The sequence below is a fragment of the Trichosurus vulpecula genome, chromosome 4, assembly GCF_011100635.1.
Source record: "Trichosurus vulpecula isolate mTriVul1 chromosome 4, mTriVul1.pri, whole genome shotgun sequence".
Lineage (NCBI taxonomy): Eukaryota > Metazoa > Chordata > Mammalia > Diprotodontia > Phalangeridae > Trichosurus > Trichosurus vulpecula.
Window position 1 is genome coordinate 156,658,416 of NC_050576.1, and position 23,685 is coordinate 156,682,100.

Here is a 23,685-nt window from a genome sequence, read left to right on the forward strand (position 1 = left end):
CTTGGTGGGGAGCAGATTATCCAGTCTGGTCTTAGGGATTCAGGATTTTTCGTTTGAGCTTGAGTCTCTATTTTTCTATTCCTCAGGGCCTCCACTTTGCACCACCTGGTATACTGCCTATCATTCCCCTTATATATTCTTTCTAGCCTAGTAGGTTCTCCCTTGACATATTCTGACTGACATGCTTTGCTTTACCCCTTTGCATTTTCTTCTTCCTTTCAGATACTGGTTCCCCAGAGAGTATCCCCATCTGGAGTCACCTGGGCCAAGGCCCTGATCTCTCAAACATCAAATCTGGCGAGTCACATCTCCCTGGTGGCTACACAGAGGAATTGAGGAGTCTGCTGAAAAGCAGAGAGGAGCACCCCTCAGCCAGGGCCCATCCCTCGGCCCCTCCGTTAGGGCTCCTTGGGGACAGGAGGGGCCGGGTGGGACAGCTGTGCTATGATTTGGTGCCTCGGCCTGGCCACCCTCAGCCTGATCATCAGTCAGGGGGCCGACGGTGAGCTCCTTCTGGGGCTCATGAAGCCCAGAACTACACACACACACACACACACACACACACACACACACACACACATGTACATGCACATGTACATGCACATGCACATGCATACACGCACATACATGCACACACATGAAAAATACAGCAAGGTCCAGCTTGGGAAGAAAGAGAGCCCCTAGCTCAAAGTGGGTCCTGAAGGGCTGTGGGGCCTTGGGTTTATACCTGGGTCAGGAGATGGCCAAAATAAATGTTTCTTTGATTGAATTAAAGCCTTCACCCCTAAGTCACCTGTATGACCCTGGCACAGGTACTCCTTACTGTAGTCCCATTGCCTCTCTCCACTCACTTCCCACAGGCCGTGTGAAACCTGAGGCAGTGACAGTGGTGGGCCGTACTGGGGAGAGTGCCTTGCTAAGCTGTGACCTACTGCCCCCCACGGGGAGACCTCCCCTGCATGTCATCGAGTGGTTGCGCTTTGGCTTCCTGCTTCCCATTTTCATCCAGTTTGGGCTGTACTCCCCCCGTGTCGATCCTCACTACGTGGGTAAGAACCATTCCTTAACAGGGGCATCCACGTCATAAGGATAGGAGCTGGGACTTCCTAGCTTGTTAATCAAGCTCTCTAACCCTCATCCCATTGCCCTGACCCTCAGTTCTAGTGCCTAACCTTTGATCCCTTACTCCTATGCCTAACTTTTACCAAGTTGATAATAGCTTTACCTTTGGGGACCCTGTACCCCAAGCCTCTGAACTAATCCCATCTTGAAATCCTATCAGACTCTACTCCACCCTCTCAGATTTATCATAAACCCAAATTATCCTCCTCTCCAGACTCCATCCTCTGATTCCTCAACCCTTAGGATATACATAGAGCTGACATAGAGCCCCAACTTGTGTCTCCCCATGGGAAGTTTCCCAAGGCTAGAATGCAGAAGAGAAGAGGATTTTTTAGAGCTGGAAGGGACGTTAAGAGGTCATGTAATCCAAGCCCTTCATTTCAGAGATGTCAGGGTTCCAGGAGGCCTTAGTACATTCTATCACAATATTAGGGTACAGCTTGACAATGAAGGAGAAGGAAGTACTACACCTAAGCTGGTGAGAAAGGCCTCTAGAAGCTGTTACCTAATGATTATACAAGGGAGAAGGCTTGGATGAAGGATGTATTTTTTCCCTTTCATGCCCCTGGGGTTGGGTACTGGACCCCAAAGCTGTCCCTCTCTTTCTAGGCCCTTTACTCCACCCCTCAGTCCCTGGGTGGCTCTGCTTGCTTTAATCTGCCAGTTGGAGACATAATTCTGTGGCTGGTGCCGGGTCCCAGGGACAAGCTCTGGTCTCTGAATTTAGGGGTAACACAAAGGAAGAAAAGACTTTTTCCTTCCTCCTGACTTAACCCCTAGCTTTTCAACAACAGATAGGAAAGAGACAACTGTTGTCTATTAACCCCTTGAGTGCGCTACAATTGAAGGCACCCATCCCCAGAGCCAGAGCCTTGGGATGGCAGTGATGGAGTCTGAAGGAGGATTACACAGAGGTGGTGTGGGCTAACGACTAGGTGGGATGGGGTGTCATGGTAGGGTGGGGATCAAGAAAAAGTTGTATCAGCAACCGATGTTGGAAAAGGATGGAGTTTAGACCATCATGGTGGTATTCAGGGGGGGAGAATCCCAAACCTCTGAATAAGGTATCCCTCTACCTCCCTATCCTCAAAGTCTTTCCATGCTGAGCCTCCCAAGGAGAAACCCAGAAGAGGCCACTGAGGGAGCAGAAGTGGGATCTTGAGAGCCCACCCTCTTTCTCTACTTTGAATCCTGGAGGGAGCTGTGGGATTGGTTGAGATTAGTGGAGGAGGTGCCAGTGGGAGAGGAGGAGACTGGCAGGTACCTAGGGGAGGGATACCCAGTGATTTACTTCTGTTTTGTTTTTTTTTTTTTCAAACTAGGACGGTTGTTGGCTACAGGCCCAGTTGGGGGAAGGGCTTGGTCAACTTCATAGGACCCCTCTCCCTCTGTGTATGCAAATGATGCTCCAATTAGGGCCACTAGAATAAAAACAGCTCCACTGCCTAGGGTAATTAGAGTCTGTGAGGAGATACAAGCTCTAAGACAGTGGGGCCTCCCTAACTGTAAGAAGGACCTGCCTGGGCAGCCTCTCCTATTAGAAAGGTGGGGCTGCCTGCCCGCTGGAGAATGTGGTGGGGGGCAGGGAGTTTGGGATAAGAGAAAAGATACTTTCCCCAATGATTCCCAAAGGGAACTCTGCAACTCATAACTTTCTACCCTTCCTGCCTCCACCCTGCATCCCCACCCATCGCCTCCTTTAGTTGTCAGGCTCCCAAAGAGATAATTTTCCCCTAGGGCTTCTTGCAGGGGTGGAGGGGTGAACAGAGATCTATTGCCAAGCAAACACTCACTGTCTCCCCTCTTTTTTATCTCTCTCTATTGCTCCGGTTTCTTAATCTACCTACCGAAAAAGCTTTGTGCCTTTCTTGGCCTCATTTTCTGGTACTCCTTATTGTACTTAAGGGCTCCTGGGGGTGATGTCTCTGGGGAAAAGGCATGGGGAATAAGGGAAGTACTGTTTCCTAATTTGGGGCTCCCTCTTACCAGAGACAAGTTGCTGCTGGACAGTATGCTGGGTTAGGAAGTCAGATAGGTAAGAGATACCTGTGCCTATTAACCCCTTGAGTCCACCACAATTAAGGCATTCTTATCTATCACCCCTACTCCCTGCCTACCCCCCATTACCTGCCAACCCCCCATTCCCTGCCTACTCCCCATTCCCTGCCTACCACTCCCCACTCCCTGCCTAACCCCACCCCCCCATTCCCTACCCCCAGGGCCTCTCCTGCCTTTGTGTGGGGACTCCCAACCACAGAGTTGCCAAGCAACAGGAGGTGGAAGTTGTTTAGGACAATGATGTTTTGTCATAAACCCTCTGGGCTAGTGTAGGGGAGACAGGCACGAATGCAGTGGAGTCAGTAGGGGGTGGGGCAGGATGGACCTGAGATTTAGGGCATATCTTTGGGAAAATAAGTTTAGGATTTGGAGGGGGTGAGTGGGAGAGGGATTAATGTTATACTGAAGAAGAAAGATGGAGAGTTTGATGTCAAAAAGGGAAGAGTTAAGGCCTAGATGCCCATGTTCCACGAAGAGTCAACTACTTTGGAGTTTTCCTTGCCTGGGAAGGAAGGACTAGCAGCTAAGGAGAGTTAGAGGGAGAGGGACTTTTAGTGTTATGGTGGGATAAGCTAGAGAGACTCCCCATACCTTCCACCCTAAAGCAATGAATCTCGAACATGGTTTTTCAATTGGAAGATATCATTAATTTAACAGATGGGTTGAATGCTTAGCAGCAATGGATGTGAGTGGGGGGAGTGGGGAAGAGGGGAGAGAGGGACAAGAAAAGCAGAAGATAGATGGCATGGCCTTGAAGACTTACAGAGTTACATGCAAGAAACAATCTGAGCTTACTCTAGACTTCAGTACTTCGTGGATTCCTGATTTCACTGGTCTAGGTCTGGCTGCCGCTGGTGCAGACACACTACTTACTACAGCTCCATTCATTCTCTGCCCCTTCTACCCTCCTATTTGAAGCATTCAGGACAACATGTAACCCAGCACTGGGTGATGTGTTTTTTTCTCAGTAGGAAAAGATGGGGAGAAAGGAAGAAGGAACTCACCCTCGTCCTCACCATAAAGGAGGTTTCCTGAAATAATGCTCTCTTTCCTTCAGTTCAAAAATAATTTATTAATCCCACCCTTCAAGTGCCAGGTGCTGTGCTAATCACTGGGCATATATACAAAGACAAGAAGAAAACGGCCTTCTAGGAGCTGGCATTCTATTGGTTGGAAATATTGTGCCCAAACAAGTAAATATAGGTAAAAAAAATTTTGTACCAAACTTATGGCTTCATTGGTATAGGGAATTCCCAGTGAGAAAATTCCTTCTACTAACATAAATAAGGACCTGCTCTGGAATGTAGGATCTTAGAGAATTACTTGAGCCCTGAGTTGTTAAGTGACTTGCTCAGGGTCACACAGTCAGTACATGTCAGAGACAGAACTTGCACTCAGATCTTCCTGGTTCTGAGGTTAGCTCCCTCTCCACTACTTCAGGCTGCCTCTCTGTAAGTATAAAATACGTACAAATTAATTACAAAATATTGGGGGATGGGAGAGGAGGGACAGCACAAAACCTTTCAGGGAAAGGGAATATCTCCAAGGAGGAGGGAAACTGAGGCAAACAGGATTAAGTGACTTGCCTAAGTTCACACAACTAGTAAGTGTCTGAGGCTGGATTTGAACTCACAAAGATGAGTCTTCCTGACTCCGGGCCTGGTGCTCTATCTACTATGCCAACTAGTATTGCCAGGCTCTAAATACTCAGAACTGAAATGCTGTAGAAGTGTCCCAGGTTAAGGAAGTGGCTGTGCATTCTTTCTGTCCTGGGTAACTTGAGAACTCAAATGCTTCTGTTCATTCTCTCCCACCCAGAATGCCCAGCCTTTCTCCCTGTACTCCTTCATGTGTCTCTCCTTCAAAAATTTTATCTCTTCCAGTAAGCCTTTCCTGGTTTCCCTTGCATCTCTCTCTACGGGGTGTTCCTAAAGTCTGGACACATAGGCAAAAATGCGTATTTTCAAGAAACGAAATGAATGAAGTTTTCAACAACATTTTATTTAATTGTAATATTAACAAATAATATCTTCAATATGATTTCCACCATTTGTGATGCAAAGGCTGATGCGCTTTGCAAGATTCACGTGAACTCGATGCAATAACTCCACATTGCCATCAGCTTTAGCACATTCACTCTTTATGCGTTCAATGAAGTGCATTGCATCTGTGATTTTCGTTGAGTACACCTTCTCCTTTAGCATACTCCAGTAAAAGAAGTCAAGGGGGCTAAGGTCTGTTAATATTCCAATGAAATGAAATGTTGTTGAAAATTTCATTCATTTCTTGAAAATATGCATTTTTTCCTATGTGTCCAGACTTTAGGAACACCCTGTACATTATTTATTCTTCATACCCTCTACATTTATTTACCTACACAATTGGCACTAGATTCTTCTGTATTCCTTCCTCTGTTTCTATGGTCTTATCTCTCTCATCATTCTCCAAGGTCAAAGATTGTCTCCAGCTCTCAGGACTAGCACAGAGCTCTGTCTGCCTGTGGTGCTGCCCCAAACCAGGAAGGACAGACTTGCCAACAATCTTATCATCTGTAGCAAAGAACAGGGGACACTGGTGACCTCTGCCCCCCAGAGTGGGCCATGGAGGCTGGTATCATCTGTTCTGCTCTATATCAGGACAGTCAGGTGTTCCACATCACCAAATATTCAGGTTAACTGAGAGTCACCACAGAGATCCTGTGGGAATCACCAAGGTCTATTAAAACATGCTCTGCACTGAGACATTAGGAAACACAATTTGATCTGTGATAAATGAAAAGGCACATCAGTGTCCCAGGATCACTATCGTGACATCTATTACCACTCTTAAAACATGCTGAAGCAACCTGGTTACCTTGGTGGTTTTGAATCTGTATCAACTGGAGTTCATTGCAAGTCTTTGGTTTTTCTTAGGTGTCTATAGACCTATGTCCAGAGTACTCAGTAGTCAGAGGTGTAGCCATATGGTTAAATATTTACTTGCCTGAGCAAGGCTTATCACCTGGGAGGGGAATTGGATGGAAAACCCTTTAAACAGGTCCACCCATTCTTCAGTGTCACACCTGTGCAACTCAGGGCCCATCTGAGAGTGATTTACAAAGGGACATAGTCCACTTGAATAAACATGTTAATATGGGCTTTACTATCAAGTATCTTAATGTGGGTAGTTCCTCCTTTCAGTGGAACTAGCCTAGATTTGAAGTATTAAGGGATGTGATCAAAGTATGATTTTGTTCATTGGGAATTCAAAGAGATAGACAGAATTGGGATATTGCAGGGACTAAAAAGTTGGAGTTGAGTTTTATGTATGTGTATGTGTATTGGATTGTGAGTCCACATTAAGCTATGTGCACATCTGTAACTTAGTCTAGGCATCTACTATGTTTTTCGAGCATTAAGTATCTACTATGTGTTTAACATAGGGACATCTAGATGAGTCAGTGGATAGAGCGCTGAGCCAGGCATCAGGAAGACCTGAGTTAAAATTCAGCCTCACACACTTACTGTGTGACCTTGGGTAAGTCAGTTAGCCTCTGCCTAGGAGGCAACTTTGTGTCGGATAGAAGGCCGGGCCTGGAGTCAGGAAGACCTGCATTCAAATCCAGCCTCAGATACTTACTAGTGGTGTGACCTTGGCCAAATCACTTAACTTCTGTTTGCCTTAATCCACTGGAGATGGAAATGACAAACCACTCGGTATTTTTGCCAAGAAAGTCCTCTGGACCATATGATCCACAGGGTCATGAAGAGTCACACATCACTAAATGACTAAACCACAACAGCGTGTTTAATAGCACAGCACTGTTACTGTACCCCAAGTACCCTGACACTGTGCTGGGCTTGAGTACCCAAAGACAAAAGAGAGGCTTTGGTCCCTACCCTCAGGGAGTCTGTTTTTTATTGGGAGGCACAAAACTTTTTACTTGTGTCACAAGTCTAGTCTAGTCCTCTCCTAACTTGGTTGCTACTTTAGGTCAGGAGGCTGTTAATTTTTTTCCATCATCGTCTCCCCATTACCTAAACAGCATCTTGGTCTGAATTAGGTGTTTGATGGTTTAATGCTTATTGAATTGAAAGCAGGAAGCAGGAAGCATTCTAGGACTAGAACCAAGGACCAGTGTTAGCCAGGACCTGACCACAAGTCTGGGAGTACAGTGAGCACGAATGCTTGGGGAAATCGACAAAGCTGCCTGGAAGGTTTTATAAGAGGCAAAGGAGGAGAAATGAGTCTAGGAGGTTGGTTTATGTTAGTCTCTCCACTACAATTCCCATAAATCCTAGTGTCTTGGTGCTGGGGGTGGATGTGGGGGTTGTGTGTTCATGTGGGTGGAGGTATATGTTTGTATAGAGCTATACATCTGTAGGTCTGTATGAATCTCTGTGAATTGGGCACTCTGAGAGTCCAGAAGAAGGCAACCAGGATGTTGAAAACACTTGAGTCCGTGCTCTAGGAGGATCCATTGAAGAGACTGGTCATGTTTGGCCTAGGGAAGAGAAGCTGGACTGTCAGGGTGGGAGGAACCAGAATGATAGCCATCTTCAGATATCTCGAGGGCTGCCACAGAGGAGACATTAGACGTTTCTACTTAGCCCCATAGGACAGAACCAGGAACAATAGGTAGAAATTGCAGAAGCATGTTTAGATATCAGGAAAAAAAAAATCCAAAAGCCTTCTTTAACAGATCTGTCCAGAAGTAGAGGTGTGTGTATATGTTTGTGTGTGTGTGTGTGGGGGGGTGTTCCCCTTTTCTTGGAGGTCTTTAAGCAGAGGTTCGATGATCACTTGTGGGTTATGTTAGTGTTAATTTATAGATTGTATTAAATGACCAATGAGGTTCCTTCCAACTTTAACGTTCTGTGACTCAGTGATTCTTCAAATCAGTCCAGGGTATGAACATCTAGGGGGAAAGGAGCTTTCTGAGGTAACAAGGCCTCTGATTTTGCTCCCAGCCTGTTTGCCTGGCTGACCTGGGTTCTAGCCACCCTAAGGCGCTTAGGCCTCTGATAATAGCTCTGGGAGATTAGGGGCTTTGGCTGGAGAAACTTGGCCCCCAGCCAGGACAACCAGCTCTGTTAGAGTTACAGGGGCCCTGATTCCCATGGTGGGTGGATGTGGGTGGCAGGGTCAGTAGGGGAGGGGGAATGACAAGCGATCATAATAGCTCTATGTATCTCAAACAGTTTCAGCCATACCTCACCCTCCTGAAGAAGGGCTTTAGAGGTGGAATATCTTTTGGGGTAAGGGGTGAGGAGGATAAATCCTGCAAAAAGATGGAAGAAACTGAGAGCTAATGTCTCTTTTCATCTGCCTTCTTACCCTTAGGCTATCTATGTTGGAGCAGGAGGGAGTGTTTCCTTTTGTTTGGGGGTGGATCCCACATGTAGAAGCTGGAGCAAGGGGGAGAGGGGAGAGGAGGAGAGGGAAGGAGGAGGTACAGAGGTGGGCTTGCTGGACAAAGGGAACAGCTTTTTCAGACCCCTTTCCCAGTTGTGGTAGTATGCTCTGCCAGAATTCCCAACATCCAAGGGGGCAGGGGGTTGCCCTGGGTGTCCATAAGGAGTTTTTCAGATGATAAAACAATGCTTTATGTCCGTCTTTCTTCTTCTAGGGCGTGTGCGGCTTCAGGAAGGGGCATCTTTACTCATTGAAAGGCTTCAGACAGAGGACCAGGGTTGGTATGAATGCCGTGTCCTCTTCCTGGATCAGCCCAGCCCTGAAGATGACTTTGCCAATGGCTCCTGGGTGCACCTCACAGTTAACTGTACGGGCTGGGCAACAAAGTAGTTAGGGGGAGGAGGGAAGTCTAGGGTTGAAAGAAATATGGGGCCAGGGGAGCTGGAAGGTGGGAACTGCTCAAAGGGGATAATGGGAAGAAGTTATTCTTTCTATGTGAAGTACAGTTCAATTCCACAGCTTTTTCCATTTCTGTGTTCTATTCTCTCCTTTCATCCCTTCCCCTCCATCTTTTCTCCAGTCATCTTCTTTACTCTGCTCTCCTCCTGTGATTCCCTTGGGTATTATGTACCATCCCTGTATGATCTTAACCCTCTTGCAAAGTGCATTGGCACGTTGTCTCCTTTGAATCCTCAAAACAGAGTAGGGAGGCTGTTTTTATCCTTATTTTGCAAATGAGACACCTGAAGCACAGACTACATGACTTGCCCAGGCTCACCCAGCTACTTTGGAGGGAGGACTAGAACTCTCTCAGTTATGCTATACTGCCTTCCTTCTTCCCCCCTACCCCAAAAAGGCCCAACTCGCCCCCCTGCAACTCCAAACAAGTCTGGTATGGGGGAGGGTGTGGGTGCATCCAGCCTGTCGGTCCCACTAATCCTGGCCTGACTTTCAATGACAGCTCCACCCATCAATTATGGCCCTGGGCCATGGATTGCCTGGGCTGGTAGGGAGGAGCAGCTGTGGATAGGGTCACTGTGATGAGAGTCATGGTGGTTATAATGGAGATAGGGCTGAGTCCAGAAGACCCGAGGTCAAATCCTTCCTCCCATGGGCAAGTCACTTAATCTTGGCCTATGTTTTCTCATTGGTAAAATCAGGGCCTTGGACCCAATGACCTTTAAGGTCCCTTCATGCTCTAAATCTGTGCTATGGATCCTACCGTGGATCCAATTTAATTAACTTTAGGGAGAGTCTGCTTCGTGCTGGAGATAATACTTATGTTTTAAATGTCTGTCTGTGTGTCTTTTCCCCACCCCATCCCCACCCTCGTTGGGGAGACGTAACCCAGGGGCCCTGATGCGTCCTGGGTCGGCGACAGGGCCAGGGGATGATTCTGCTGACTCACCCAAGATACAAACCCTCCTTCTTCTGCCCACTGATTGATTGATTGGGCAGGGCCTTGTGCCCTCTAACAAACTCTTTGTCAACAGCCCCTCCCAGATTCCTGGAGACTCCCCCACCAGTGTTAGAGGTCTGGGAGTGGGAGCCAGTGACCCTGCACTGTGCTGCCAGTGGCAGCCCCCAGCCTCGTGTGGCCTGGAAGCGTGATGGGCGGGACCTGGGCCAGGGCCAGGGCCAGGTACAGGTATGAAGCAAGGAGGGTGGCAAGGGAAGGAAACTGGGAAAGGGACATAGAACTAGGGCAGAGCAATGGGCAGGGAGGATGAAGAGGACTGTGGCTACCCCTCCCTGTAGCTGGAGGTGGGAGGCAGTCTGGCTTGATCTATTCCTGGAACTAAGTGCCATGGCTGTGGTCTCCCTGTTCTTGGGGTTCTGCTGCCCTCTGCTGGTCATCTCTGGTAGCACAGGACTGTGCTGGAGACTGAAGCTGAGTTCTCTCCCTCCCTCTCCCATTCTTGCCCCCCAGGTGCAGAATGGAACCCTTAGGATTGGAAGAGTGGAGCAGTCCAGTGCTGGAATCTATACGTGCCATGCCTCCAGCACTGAGGGCAGTGCCACACATGCTACCCACCTCCTGGTGCATGGTAAGCAGTAGGGTTGAGAGTGCTCAGGAACAAAGGAAAAGAGATGATGATGTGGTAGGAGCTGGGACGGGGAGGGGTAAGGACTGGGAAAGCAAATCCATTTACTCCCCTAGGAAGAACCCACAGGGGCTGGGGAGCCAACTCCTCTGTGCCCTGATCCCACCCTCTCCTGTTTCTCAGAAGTTTGGCCCTTCTATCATCCCCCTGCCACTGTCTTCAATCCCTCTCTATATAATGGCTCCTTTTCTGCTGCCTATTAACATGCCAAGGTCTCTTACATCCTTTAAAAACTTTTATCTAGCCCTGCCGTCTTGCCAAGTTACCATCCTGTATCTCTTCTTGCTTTTACAGCCAGAATAAGTCATCTCTACTCTACTTACCTTCATGTCCCCATCCCTCCTCTCAGTACTGCTTTTGACCCAAGAAGCCTTGGGCTTCAGACACCAGCTCTGTCCTCTTACTTCTCCATTCTTAACATCAGATTCAATTCAAATCTAAAGAATTTGCTCACTATGTGCAAAGCACTGTACTAAATATTGGGAATACGAACACCAAAAGGAAACTGTTCCTGTTCTCAAGCAATTCCTGGTCTATAGGGGAAAATATCACCTGTAGAGAAGCAAGTAAATATAAGTTAATTTGAGGACGGAGAAAACATTATCAAGTGAGGGAATCAAGAAAAGAGAGAAATTGGGGCTGAGCTATTACCCTAAAACAGCATCTTGGTTCCAGGGGCATCGACCGATCCCCAAATAACTACTGAGCTTTAGCTATGTTTCCAATCATGTTACATTTGTTGTAGAAGAAACAAAGAAGCAACAGCCCAAGATCCCAGGATTTAGAGACAGATGGGACCTTTGAGATTATCTAGGCTCACCTTTTCATTTTATAGGCGAAGAAACAAGTCCCAGGCAAGTTAAATAAGGTACTAAGGTCGCTCAGATAGTAACAAAGCTGGGTTCTCTGGCTCCAGACCCAGGAAACATTCAAGTACCCTGCCCTTAAGTAACTTGCAATTGAATTGGAGAGTACTAGCACTCATAAAGCTATTCCAGAACCAAGTGTTAGAATGGGAAAGCATTGGCCATCAGGACTTCTCAGGAGGAAGGATGACTTCATGAAGTGGTGGGACCTCATCTGGGAAATGGAGGATGGGTTGGATTTAGATAGGTGGAGAAGAGGAGGAGGTAAGGAATTCCAAGTAGGCAGACAGGCATGAATGAAAGCACAAATGAATGAATGAGCATTTTGTGTGCAGGAAGATAATGAAAAGACCAGACTGGAATGGAGTGGAGTTGTGTGTTAGGGAAAGGAATAAGATTGGCTCCATAGACCTGAGGACTACTTTTCAGCATTGTTTTGCAAGGAAGGATTTATTAAACACCTACTACGAGCTAGGCATTGTGCCAAGCACTTTACCAATATCTCATCTGATCCTTGAAACAAGGCTGCAAGGTTTTGCTATTGCCATTATGCTGTTGAGAAAATTGAGACAGATAGGTTACGTGACTTGCCCATGGTTAGGCAGCTAGTAGATGTCTAAGGCTGGATTTGAACTCAAGTCTTCCTGACCCTAGGCCCAGCAGTCTACCCACTGTACCATGTAGCTGCCTCAGAAAGGTTTCTTGGTCAGGTATAGATTTGATTAGATGGCCTCTGAAGTCTCCTCCACTTCTAACATTCTGTGATTTATATTATGGAATATCTTGAAAAGTTATAATAACAGCATTTTTATAGTGCTTTAAGGTGTACAAAGCACTTACATGTGTTACTTTATTTGAACCTTACAATAACCCTAGGAGGTAGGAGCTATTATTATCACCTTTGTTTTAACAGATGAGGAAACTGAGGCTGAAAGAGGTTAAATGGCTTACCCAGGCTCACACAGCTAGGATTCAAACTCAGGACTTCCAGACTCCTAAGCCAGCACTGTGGCCACAGCACTGCCTAACTTTCCACTTGAGAGCCCAGTGGAAGTGTTCACCCTTGATGCCATTGAAATATTTGCCCTCTCTTGGCCTCAGTTTCTTCATACATAAAGTGCAGTTGCACTCGATGAACTAGGAGGTATCTAGGACACATTTTGATGAAATAGAAACATCCATGAGTTTGTAACCAGAGGATTTGAGACCTCAACTCTGCCACCTATGTGACCATGGGCTAGTCACTCAACGTTTCAAGGTTTTGGTTTCCTCATCCTATAAAATGTGAGGATTGGACTAGATAGCCTAAATTTCTTCTAGATCAAAGCCTAGGATTCTAGTACCTAGCACAGTGTCTAGATCATAGTGGATACTTAATGGATGTTTGTGGAATTGAATCATATAATCTCTAAGGTTTCTTCCACTTTTGGCTCCTATGCTCTTAAGGAAGATGGGAGCCATGGTACATTCATAATTAGGGTTAAAGATATGCATGAGGATTGAGGGTGAGGGAAAGGCTGTAGCCAGACCATATAGAAGGCTTCTGAAGTAATCTTGGAGTAACATGATGGGAACAAGGGAAGTAGGAATGGAAAATAAAAGGAGAATCTAAAAGACATTTTGAAGGAAGAAACAAGAAGATTTAGAATGGCCATCTGGACTGAAGAAGAGGGAAGGGTCAAAGATGACCCCAAGCTTGGTAGTCTGGGGGTTAGGAGAAAGCCTAGAGTAGCCCTGAGTTCATGTATGGCTTGATTGATCAGCCTCAAGATGCCCAAGGGCCATGTTGTGTGTTGGTCAAGCAATGCCCTTTGCCATCTGTTCTCCCTTCTTCCTTCTCCTTGATGAAAATGGGAGAGTTAGGAAGGGGAGCTGGTTTTGCAGAGAAAATTGTGATCATGCATAATATTCCAAGTGGAGATATTCTCTGTGTCTGGTGCTCTACTGTCTCCATAACAAACAATTGTAATTTGTCTGAAAGAGAGGGTCAAGGGGATGAAGGTAGAGATGGGGAAAGGAACAGGCAGAGAGTTCTCTCTTCTGTGGTTCTGAGATGAGTATAGTAGAGTCCCCTTTGATGTGCTTCCCCCACAGGACCTCCAATCATCGTGGTGCCCCCCGAAAATAGCACAGTTAATGCCTCCCAGGATGCCTCCTTGGCCTGCCAGGCTCAGGCTCACCCTGCCAACCTCACCTACAGCTGGTACCAGGGAAGCACCAATGTCTTCCACATCAGGTGGGACCCAGGGAGGACTAAGGGAACTGCTGCTCTCCCAGAAGGGAAACAGACCACAGGGAAGTTTGGGGTGGGGCAAGGAGATGAATGGAGGGGAGCCCCTTCTGGGTGGGACAGGAGTCCTGATAACCTAACCTCTCTAAGAAAATGATCCCAAGTAAGCAAGTGAGGGCTGGTGCAATCAATCTGGAGAACCAGGCCTCCCTGAGAAACAGTTTGCCTTTTCTCTGCACCTCAGAGCTGATAGTATAGTGGCCCCTCTCTCTTTGCTGCTGCCAGCCCCAGATTTACCATCCTCTCCCCACCTATCCATTTTCCTGGACTGGACATAGAGGTCCCTTTCATCCCCCTTGTTCACCAGAGGTAAAGAATGGGGATTTTTTTTTCTTCTGCTACCAGTCCCTACCTGGCTTCCAAGGTATAAGTGGGAAGAAATTCACATGAGAAAATAAAACTCATGGAGGGTGGTCTGAGGTCCAGCTACAAGTGCATATTCTCCTACCTGCCCTAGCATTCCTTTACATGCTCTCCACACATATTGCATTGCAGCCGCCTGCAGCCCCGAGTTCGGATCCTGGTGGATGGGAGCCTCTGGCTGCAGGCTACCCAGCCTGATGATGCTGGACGCTACACCTGTGTGCCAAGCAATGGCCTTCGCCACCCACCCTCAGCATCTGCCTACCTCACTGTGCTGTGTAAGACCCTCTCCTAGCTCAGAGATCTCTGTCCTCTGTGGTTCTAGCCTGTCCTTCTAAAGCTTTTTGTCTCATCACTACCCAATCCATTATCACCTGCCTCACATCTCCACCCTCCTATCACTACCCTTTCTCTCTCATGATCCCTCAGTGGCATAGACTACTCTGGTACATATGTCTTTTCCCCCTCTTTATTGCCTGCTTCCCTTCAGACCCTGCCCAGGTGACAGCAATGCCCCCGGAGACACCCTTGCCTGTGGGCATGCAGGGAGTAATACGATGTCCCACTCGTGCCAATCCCCCTCTACTCTTTGTCAACTGGACCAAAGATGGCCAGGCCTTGCAGCTGGACAAGGTATGGTTTGGGGGAGGTGGGGAGAAAGGTCACAGTGGAAGCTGGATGGGATCAGGAGGAGGTCTGGGGTGGGGGACTCAGGGCCTTTGTTTCCTCATCTCTAAAAATAGGAGGGGATGTAGACTTGCTGACTTGTAACATCTCCTTCAATCTCTGACATTCTGTGATTCCCTTGGTCCCATCCTCAGTTCCCAGGCTGGTCCCAGGCTTCAGATGGCTCATTGGTCATTGCCCTGGGGAATGAGGATGCCTTAGGAGAATACACCTGCACTCCCTACAACAGCCATGGCACAGCTGGACCCTCCTCCCCAACCCGCGTGCTGCTCAAGGTGAGTGAAGGTCCTGGGCCTTCTCTGTCCATGGCTGGCCCCCAGCCTCTCCTTCTCCTGAGGCAACCATGGCAGAAACTTTCCGATGCTGGGTTTCCCAGCCCAGAGTTAGTGCTAATTCCTAGTGTTAGCATCAACACAAACCGGGGAGATAAAGGGGGGAAGGGACAGGAACAGTGTCCATTCTGGGCCCAGCACTGTGCTGGACACTTAAGGAAGTGCAGCTTCAAAAGGGATCCTCCCTGCCCTCATGGAGTTTGTGATCGAATAGGAGAGTAAAGTGTGCAGCACTAGATACACAAGGATGTCTAACGATATTAGAGAGTGGCAAAATAAAGAACTGTGTGAGCTTTAAGGCAGAAGGCTCTGAGGGACTTTTGTGGAGATAGCTTTAATTCACTTCAGTTCAACGGCCTTCCAACGGAACGGACATTCACTGAATGTTTCTATGTACCCTTGTATGTACGTACGTTTTATACAAAGACGAAAATTAAACAGCCGCTGCCCAAAAGGGAGATGATCGTCTTGGCTTCAGATGCTAGGGAGAAATTGAACAGTTGAAGGGAAATAAGAATATTCTGGAATTGGGAACATAATGAGCAAAGACAAGGAGGTGAGAAAACACAAAGTATATTTGGGGACAGAGAGTAGTCCGGCTTGGCTAGAGTGTATGGAGGGAGAGGGGTACTGTAGCACCTGCTCTGTGCCAGGCACTGTGCTAAGTGCTTTAAAAATATTACCTCATTTGAGCCTTACAATAACCCTTGCAAGGTAGGTGATGACATTATTCTCACTTTACAATTGAGGAAACTGAGGCAGACCTAAGCAATTAGGTGACTTGCTCAGGATCACACAACTAGTAAGTGTGTGAGGCCAGATTCGAACTCAGGTCTTAAGGTCCCACTTCACCACCAGCTGCCTCACATAAGAGTGGTGCTAGGTTGTGGAGAGACTCGAATGCCAGACTCAGGTTAATGAACTTTCCTTTGTATGTAGGGAGTCATGAAAGAATTTGGAGCACAGTCATGATATGACTTGATTTATGGATTAGGTAAATCATTCTGGCAGGGGTAGGAAGGATGATGCAAGCCATTCTCCCTGCCCCTCTGGATTTGTGGAGTGGGAAGCTGGCTGCGAGGCTACCAGATGAAGAATTGGAGATCTGTTCTCTCTTGATCCTCCTGACCTGATGCAAGCACTTCAGTCTCTTCTGTAGCAGTCCAGTCCCCTCCATTGACTGTCTATCACAGGGGGTCATCTACTTCCCTAGAAATAACCTACTTTCCCAGATTTCCTTCCACCTCAGCTGAAGTCATGGGGAGTCAGAAAAATTAGGGAAGCTAGTAGAGAGGAACAGGGAAAGTAAGAGAGCTAAGTGGTGGGAGAGGCCAACCCTCGGGCACATAAGACTGACATGCATGTTAAGAATGAGTTGGGGTAGGAGATTGGTGTTTGTTTTTGGTGTGTGTCCTTTGTTCTCAAAGAGGACAATGACATCAGGAAGGTGATGCTGTGACACGCAAGTGAACTGGATTTAAGTGAGGCAGGGCTGTGCAAAGTCACTAGCCTCACTTTCTCCTCCAGAGCCATCTGGGTCCAGTGGCAAGACATAGTTCAGGACGATTGGAGATGGCCCACTGGGGTAGGCGATGGGGTACCACTGGAACCCTCACTCTGTCTTTCTACCCTTCAAACCTCGATCTACATTTCAGGCTCCTCCAGCTTTCATTGAACAACCAAAGAAAGAGTACTTCCAGGAGGTGGGGAGGGAATTGCTCATCCCTTGCTCAGCCCATGGGGACCCCACACCCACCATCACCTGGTCTAAGGTGAGACACTCAGACCTGGGCCCCATAGTACTCAGCATTCATTTACCTCCTACCCTTTCATCCCCAGGCACCTGGTGGGAAGAAAAAAACCCAAATGCCTTTTCTGAGGGGGAGGCAGGGAATTCTAGGATCCCATTCTCAGTCATGGGGTGGAGTAGTGTTAGGGAAGATGAGGGGTGCCTTGGATAAAGGGTATGGTACTTTGTCATTAGGAGTGACAGATGGTTCTTCTGCAGGTGGACCGAGGCCTACGGGGTGAGGCCCAGGTGGATAGTAATAGCAGCCTGGTCCTGCGGCCACTGAGCAAGGAAGCCCATGGGCGCTGGGAGTGCAGTGCCAGCAATGTTGTGGCTCGTGTAGCAACCACTACTAATGTCTACGTGTTAGGTCAGTGTCCAGGGGTCAGGGTTTGGGGCAGGGAGCATGGGGTGGGACAGATGGGGAATCCGGATATGAGGAACTTGGCTCCAGAGGCATAAGGTTTGAGGATGATGGAGGAGCATGGAAGGGGGCTCAGACATAGAAGGGCCTCAGGTTAGAGGATTCGGGCCTCCACCAAGACCCTGCCCTATCTCCTTCCCAATCCCCTAACCCTAACCTTACCCTACTTCTGTCTCCCTAACAAGGTACCAGTCCCCATGCTGTAACCAATGTGTCTGTGCTGTCCTTACCTGAGGGGGCCAACATCTCCTGGGAGCCTGGTTTCGATGGTGGCTACCTTCAGAGATTCAGTGTGTGGTATACCCCTCTGTGAGTATTCCCCTACCCTCCTCTTCTTCCTGGCCAGTTCCTTGAGGCTTTTCTCTTTTCCTTAACCACCTCAATCCCACTGTCCGCCTTCTTGTCGCTTCTCCACTCCCTAGCCTCTTCCCCAAATCTCTTATCTCTCTGTCCCAGTGGTTTTCTCAGGGACTCCTGGGGATCCCCAAGACTCTTTTGGAAGGTCCACAAGGTCAAAACTATTTTTGTAATGATACCAAGATGTTTTAGTTTCTAATATGGTAAATATCAATAGACATAACCCACATAAACAAAAGTTTGAGAACTTGGTCTGGATCAGTTCTAGGCTTTGGGTTCCAACGATGGGTTAGTCTCAGTTCCCAGGTGAGTGAGATCAGGAGCCAACCCCCAGAGGACAGGAGGACAAATGCAGAAGGGGTGGCTGAGGGGACAGGAAGACATAGACTACTTGTTTGTCCTAGGATCTGAAGGCTCTCATGGACTTGCCACACACCTCCTAGTTTTTCTCTTCACCCCTCCCCCAATCTTAGAAAATTCTGGATAATACTTATAGGAAACCAAATTATCTCACTCCTCTGTGCCCCAAACCTCTCCAGTTCATTAGCCTCTTTGCCTTTAATTTCCACAGGGCCAAGCGTCCCGACCGTGCCCACCATGACTGGATATCCCTGCCAGTGCCTGCAGGTGCTGCCCACCTAGTGGTAGCAGGTCTGCAACCCCATATCAGCTACCAATTCAGTGTCCTGGCCCAGAACAAGCTAGGGAGTGGCCCTTTCAGTGAGATCATCTTGTCTTCTCCAGATGGTGAGACTTCTCATCCTAAGAGCTATCCAGATAAAGTTGGGGGAGGGCAAAGCTAGGGGCAGGGATGTGGGAGGGGTTTGAGAGGGACTTGGGTGGGGACAGGAATGAGGAATTGAGAAGGGAGAAAGAGGTGTTTGGGAACTTGGGTATGGGAAGGGGAAGATTGGAGAGGGGAGTTGTTGACTTGCATAGTTTACAGTAATGTGGAGGGTAAATGTTAGGGACTGAAGAGAGATTGAGGAAGTGGAATGTTGATGCTGAAAAGAGAACAGATGCTTGGGAATTACAGAAGGATTACCATGCGGTAGAGAGGTGTTTTGAGAAGGAGAACACTTGAGTGCTGGGGAACTGGAGGACTGAGGAAGAAGTAGAAAGGTTTGGGGGAAATGAAGCAACCTGTGTCCTAAGTGTCTGCTGTTCCTAGCAGGGCTCCCAACCACCCAGGTGGTCCCTATGTCACACGCTACGAAATCCCAACTACCCCTGTCCCCACCTCGGGGACTCATGGCAGCGAGGACCCCGAGGGGTGTGCTGCTGCACTGGGAGCCTCCCTTGCTGGCTCCTGAAACATTGGCCAGTTATGCCCTGGAAGGGCGGCATGGCTCCCATGGCTGGGAGGTGCTGGACAGGGCCATCAATGGAGCTGACACTCAGCTGCTGGTGCCTGGGCTCATCAAGGTAGGAGAGAAAGGCTGGTGGGCTGGAGGGAATGGGGAGACAGAGACAGAGAGAGAGAAAGAAAGAGAGAGACAGAGACAGAGAAAGACAGAGAGAGACAGAGAGAGACAGAGACAGAGACAGAGAGAGACAGAGACAGAGACAGAGAAAGACAGAGAGAGACAGAGACAGAGACAGAGAGAGAAAGATAGGGGGAGAGAGGAAGAGAGTGCAAGCAAGTGCATGAGTGTTCCAGGCACTGCTAAATGCTAGGAATACAAATATAAGCAAATAAGACAGTCTCTACTGATAAAGGGGAGCTAGGAGTAGGGAGAAGGGCTGGAGGGGCTATGGCTGCAGTCAAGGGGGTGGAACAATCAGAGAGAGGGAGCTGGGTCTGGAGTGAAATGAGCATGGCTGGAACCCTTTGGAAAGGTCTGGGCTAGGAAGTCACAAGTTGGGAGAGTGGGCCCTAGAGTAATGGTTTCTCCAGGATGGGAAGGTAGGTGAGGATTAGTTTTCTTCTGAGGGTTTTCCTCCTGTGGCCTTTGACATCATTTCCCAGGTGACTCTTCTGCTCCTTATTCACTATTTCCTTCTCCCCATCACCTTCAAAAAGACATTTTATTGTGTGCCTGCTCTACATGGGACACTGAGCTGTATCCTGTACCCCTTCCCCTCCCCAACCCTCTTGCCCCAACGTAGGATTCCTTCTATGAGTTTCGTCTTGTGGCTTTTGCTGGCAGCTACATCAGTGACCCCAGCAACGTGGCCAACATCTCCACAGCTGGTGAGGCCTAGGGTGGGTCTATGCTGGGGTTGAAAGAGAAGTGGAACCTCTTTACCTTTGGGAATGGTGGGCCCTCAGAGTCTTTGGGGTCACTCTGTTTCCCTCAGCTCCCCCACACTGACTTCTTTCCCCACTTCCACACTCAGGCATGGAGGTGTACCCTTCTCGAACACAGCTTCCTGGCCTGCTGCCCCAGCCTGTGCTGGCTGGTGTGGTAGGTGGTGTCTGCTTCCTGAGCATAGCCATTCTCATCAGCACAGTGGCTGCCTGTGCCATGAATAGACGGCGGGCTGCCAGACTCCGAAAACGCCACCGAGGTAGGCCCTATCCCACTGCTACCCACCTAGACCCCAGCTTTTCACTTGTACCCCACCTGAGGGGGGATGTATCCCAGCCTCACCTGTCCTCTCACCTAGGCCCTCTTCTTCATCCCCAGAAGCCCCAGCCCCACCAAACCCTACCTCCTCATCTGGTCTCACCCTCAGCCCCAACTTCCAAGCCCCAGGACAGTTCCCATTCTCCTAGCTTGTTTCCCCTAGTATAATTCCCATTCTTCCTTTAGGCCCCATCCATGGCCTGTATTTCTACTCCATGTCCATACTTACTGGTAATGAACAACCTGTCTTTACCCTCACGGTCCTGTGCCATGCCCCAATCACAGCACCCTGCCCCAGCCCCTTTTCCTTCCCACTCCCTCTAGAGGACTTTTGGAGCTCCCCATGTTGGGGCTGGGGGCTCTATGGGGTGGGTAGGAGGAGCATGTCCCAGGGCCTGGAGCATGGAGTAAACAAAAGACCAGAGTCCTCTCTCCATTGCTGTCATCATCCCCCTGTTCTCACACCCTTCCAGATCTACCACTCATCTTCTCCCCCCCAAGGAAGTCACCTCCCAAGTAAGTTCTTCCATTCCCAAATCCTTTGACCCTGCTGTGCCCTGGGCTCTGCTACTTCCTTTATTTCTCCTTCGCCTTAGGTGGGGAAGCAGGTGGTGGGGCCTTGGGGGTGGGTGGGGCTTGCCTGGGGCGGAAGCAGTTTGGAGCAGGTCAAATAGGGGGCCTGACAAGGGAAGCTCCACCTTTAGCCTTCCCACAGGCCAGGGTCATTGTGCCAGTTAGGGCCCAGGCTTACCACTCTCCCTAGACTGGTCTTCTCTTTCCTTTAAACCAGGGGTTCTTAACTTGGGAGTCCATGAACTTAAAAAAAAAAAGAACTACAACAATTCCAATAGAATTGGTTTTCTTTGTGGTCTATGTGTTTTATTTTGTGTATTTAAAAATACTATGGGTCCATAGGCTTCACCAGACTACCACAGAGGCTCATGACAAAAATGGTTAAGAACCCCTGTGTAGACACTGGCTTTGCCTCCCGCCTTCATCTCCTTGGCATTGTCTTCCCATCTGTGGCTCCTGGGTGGTTAGAATTGTCCTGTGCTCCCCTCCAAGCTGACATGGGCACTGATGCCCTGCCCCTCTCCAGTTCTGCTCCAGGCTCGGGCAGCCCTGACAGTGTGGTGAAGCTGAAACTCCAGGAGTCCCCATCTCTCAGCCTTCGACAAAGCCTGCTGTGGGGGGAGACCAGCCAGCTCCCCAGTCCTCCCGCCCAGCTCCTGCCTAGCCCACTGCCCCTAGAACCAATCTGCCGAGGCCCTGATGGGCGATTTGTGATGGGACAAGGTGCTGGGTCCCCCCAGGTTTCACTGACCCAGATCCAAGATGAGCCCCAAAGCACAGGCCATCGCCAGGCTCACTCACGTGACTGTAGCAATAGCAGTCCCAGTGGAGCGGCCCAGCCCCTTTACATTGCTGATATCAGTCCTGTGGGCCCACCGCCTAGCCCTCTGCCAGCCCCTGGCCCCCTGCTCCAATATTTGAGTCTCCCCTTTTTCCGGGAGATGAACGTTGATGGGGACTGGCCCCCTACTGAAGAACCCACTCCTGCCCCACCTCTTGACTACATGGACACCCGGCCAGGCCCTGAGACAACCCCCTCTCGACCTCTGGGCTCCCCATTAGGCCTCCCTAAGGCAGTTCTGCCTGGCAGCAGGGTCAGCAGGCCAGGCTCTGAGTCATCCTACACTGCTTTGGCAGACTGGACACTTCGGGAGAGGGGGCTGCCTGGACCTCCCCTCCCTGTGCCCAGAGGCAGCCTCACCAGTCAGAGCAGTGGGAGGGGCAGTGCCTCCTTTTTTCGCCCACCCTCACTGGCCCCCTCTCTTGGGGGCAGCTACCTCAGTCCCCCCTCAGGGGACACTAGCAGTTGGGCCAGTGGAGGAATTGGTCTGGAGAGGTGGCCTCGGAGAGAACATGTGCTGACTGTCAGTAAAAGGTAAGGATGGTTTTTTCCCAACCCAGGGTCCCAATCCCTGATCTCCTCTTCCTTTTCTGTTGCCCTCCCTTTTCTCTTTGTCCTCACTATTTCTTCCTTGTACCAAAACCTTGATTCACCCCTCTCCTTAGGGTTCTCTGAAGTAGTGGTTAATCTCTGATTGTGGGCATTCCTCCGAGGCTGAGGGCACCTTCCATAGCCATTTCCAGGTGAGGAGGCACATACTCTCCTGAACTTTTCTGCTCTATAACCAACACGTACACAATCATATGCTTACAGGAGGAATACTTCAGTGGATGAAAACTATGAGTGGGACTCTGAGCTTCCTGGAGACTTGGAACTGCTTGAATCACTGCAGCTGGGGCAGAGGGGTGGTGGCCCCCGGGGCCAGCCAGAACTGAAACTGGGTACGTGAGACCCCAGGGCAGGGGATCAGGTCCTGGCCTCTTCATCCTTCCCAGCTTAGCTCCCTGGGCATCTGTCTGCTCCATGATTTTTGCTTCCTACCTCTCCAGCCCTGGATTCAGCTTGGGGCCTGCTTGTTCTTCACTCCTAGCCAAAGTTTAGTTTGCACTTGTACCCCTAGTCTCTCTGTTCTGAGATAATAGGATATTTCCTATCTTACTCTCACAAGGGAGGTTGGCTTAGGCACTCTCTCTTCTATGTCCATCACTCAGCTTGTCCCCTGAAGCTTTTGTATCCTCTAAATCTGTTCCTTCAAAATCTTTCTATCTCTCGCTCCCCTGCTTCATGCTTTCACAGGCTCCAAGGAACCAGAGGAGTGCACCTGGGGTGCTGCCCACCCCCCTGGGCCAGAGGAACGCTGTGCTGCCCTCCGTGAGGAATTCTTGGCCTTCCGACGTCGCCGTGATGCTACCCGGGCACGGTTGCCTGCTCGCCGGGACCCTATCAGCCACCCTGAGCAAGCCACATTGCTATGAATGCTTGGTGGTAGTGGGACAAGGACCTATGGGCAGAGTTGAACAGGGACAGCTGCAGGGATACTGGGGACATTGATAATACCCATTGGTACCCAGGCACGGACACTTGCTGGGTAGGGGGAAGGATGTGGGTAGCACTATCTCCCTTAGGTTGAATTGGGTTTCCCCAGAGGGGCCTCTCCTCCCTCCTAGGGCAGAGAGGGAGGAGATAGCTACAAAGATCTCAGGGTCTGCCTTTGCCCCTTCTGTGTGAGTGAGGCATGGGGAAAGTTTTTACAAGCAATTAAAGAGAGACTAAGAATCCTTTACTTGTGTGTTGTGCCTGGCTTTGAAGCTGGAGGGAGAGGTGGGGAACGGAATAGGACCATGACTGGTAGGGATGGGAATCCTCCAAATTGCAACATGAATCCCTCTGCAGCAAGGGGCCAGACCCAAAGCT

General features: G+C 49.2%; 1 protein-coding gene across 2 annotated transcripts; it reads left to right on the forward strand.

Moving 5' to 3' along the window:
- The first annotated feature begins 444 nt into the window (after positions 1–444).
- IGSF9 (immunoglobulin superfamily member 9) lies at positions 445–23,298 on the forward strand. Of its 2 annotated transcripts, none has more exons than XM_036756904.1 (20): positions 445–502; positions 861–1,049; positions 8,789–8,941; positions 10,068–10,222; positions 10,505–10,622; positions 13,640–13,781; positions 14,331–14,476; positions 14,689–14,831; positions 15,020–15,160; positions 16,873–16,989; positions 17,226–17,376; positions 17,616–17,739; positions 18,359–18,534; positions 18,962–19,212; positions 19,897–19,981; positions 20,128–20,298; positions 20,831–20,873; positions 21,457–22,305; positions 22,585–22,712; positions 23,068–23,298. In XM_036756904.1, exons 1-20 carry the CDS (start codon positions 445–447, stop codon positions 23,244–23,246), a joined length of 3,519 nt encoding a protein of 1,172 aa, XP_036612799.1. In that variant the 3' UTR covers positions 23,247–23,298. The 2 variants fall into 2 exon arrangements, with proteins under 2 accessions (XP_036612799.1, XP_036612801.1); XM_036756906.1 differs by having other exon boundaries at positions 14,737–14,831.
- The last annotated feature ends 387 nt before the right edge of the window (positions 23,299–23,685 follow it).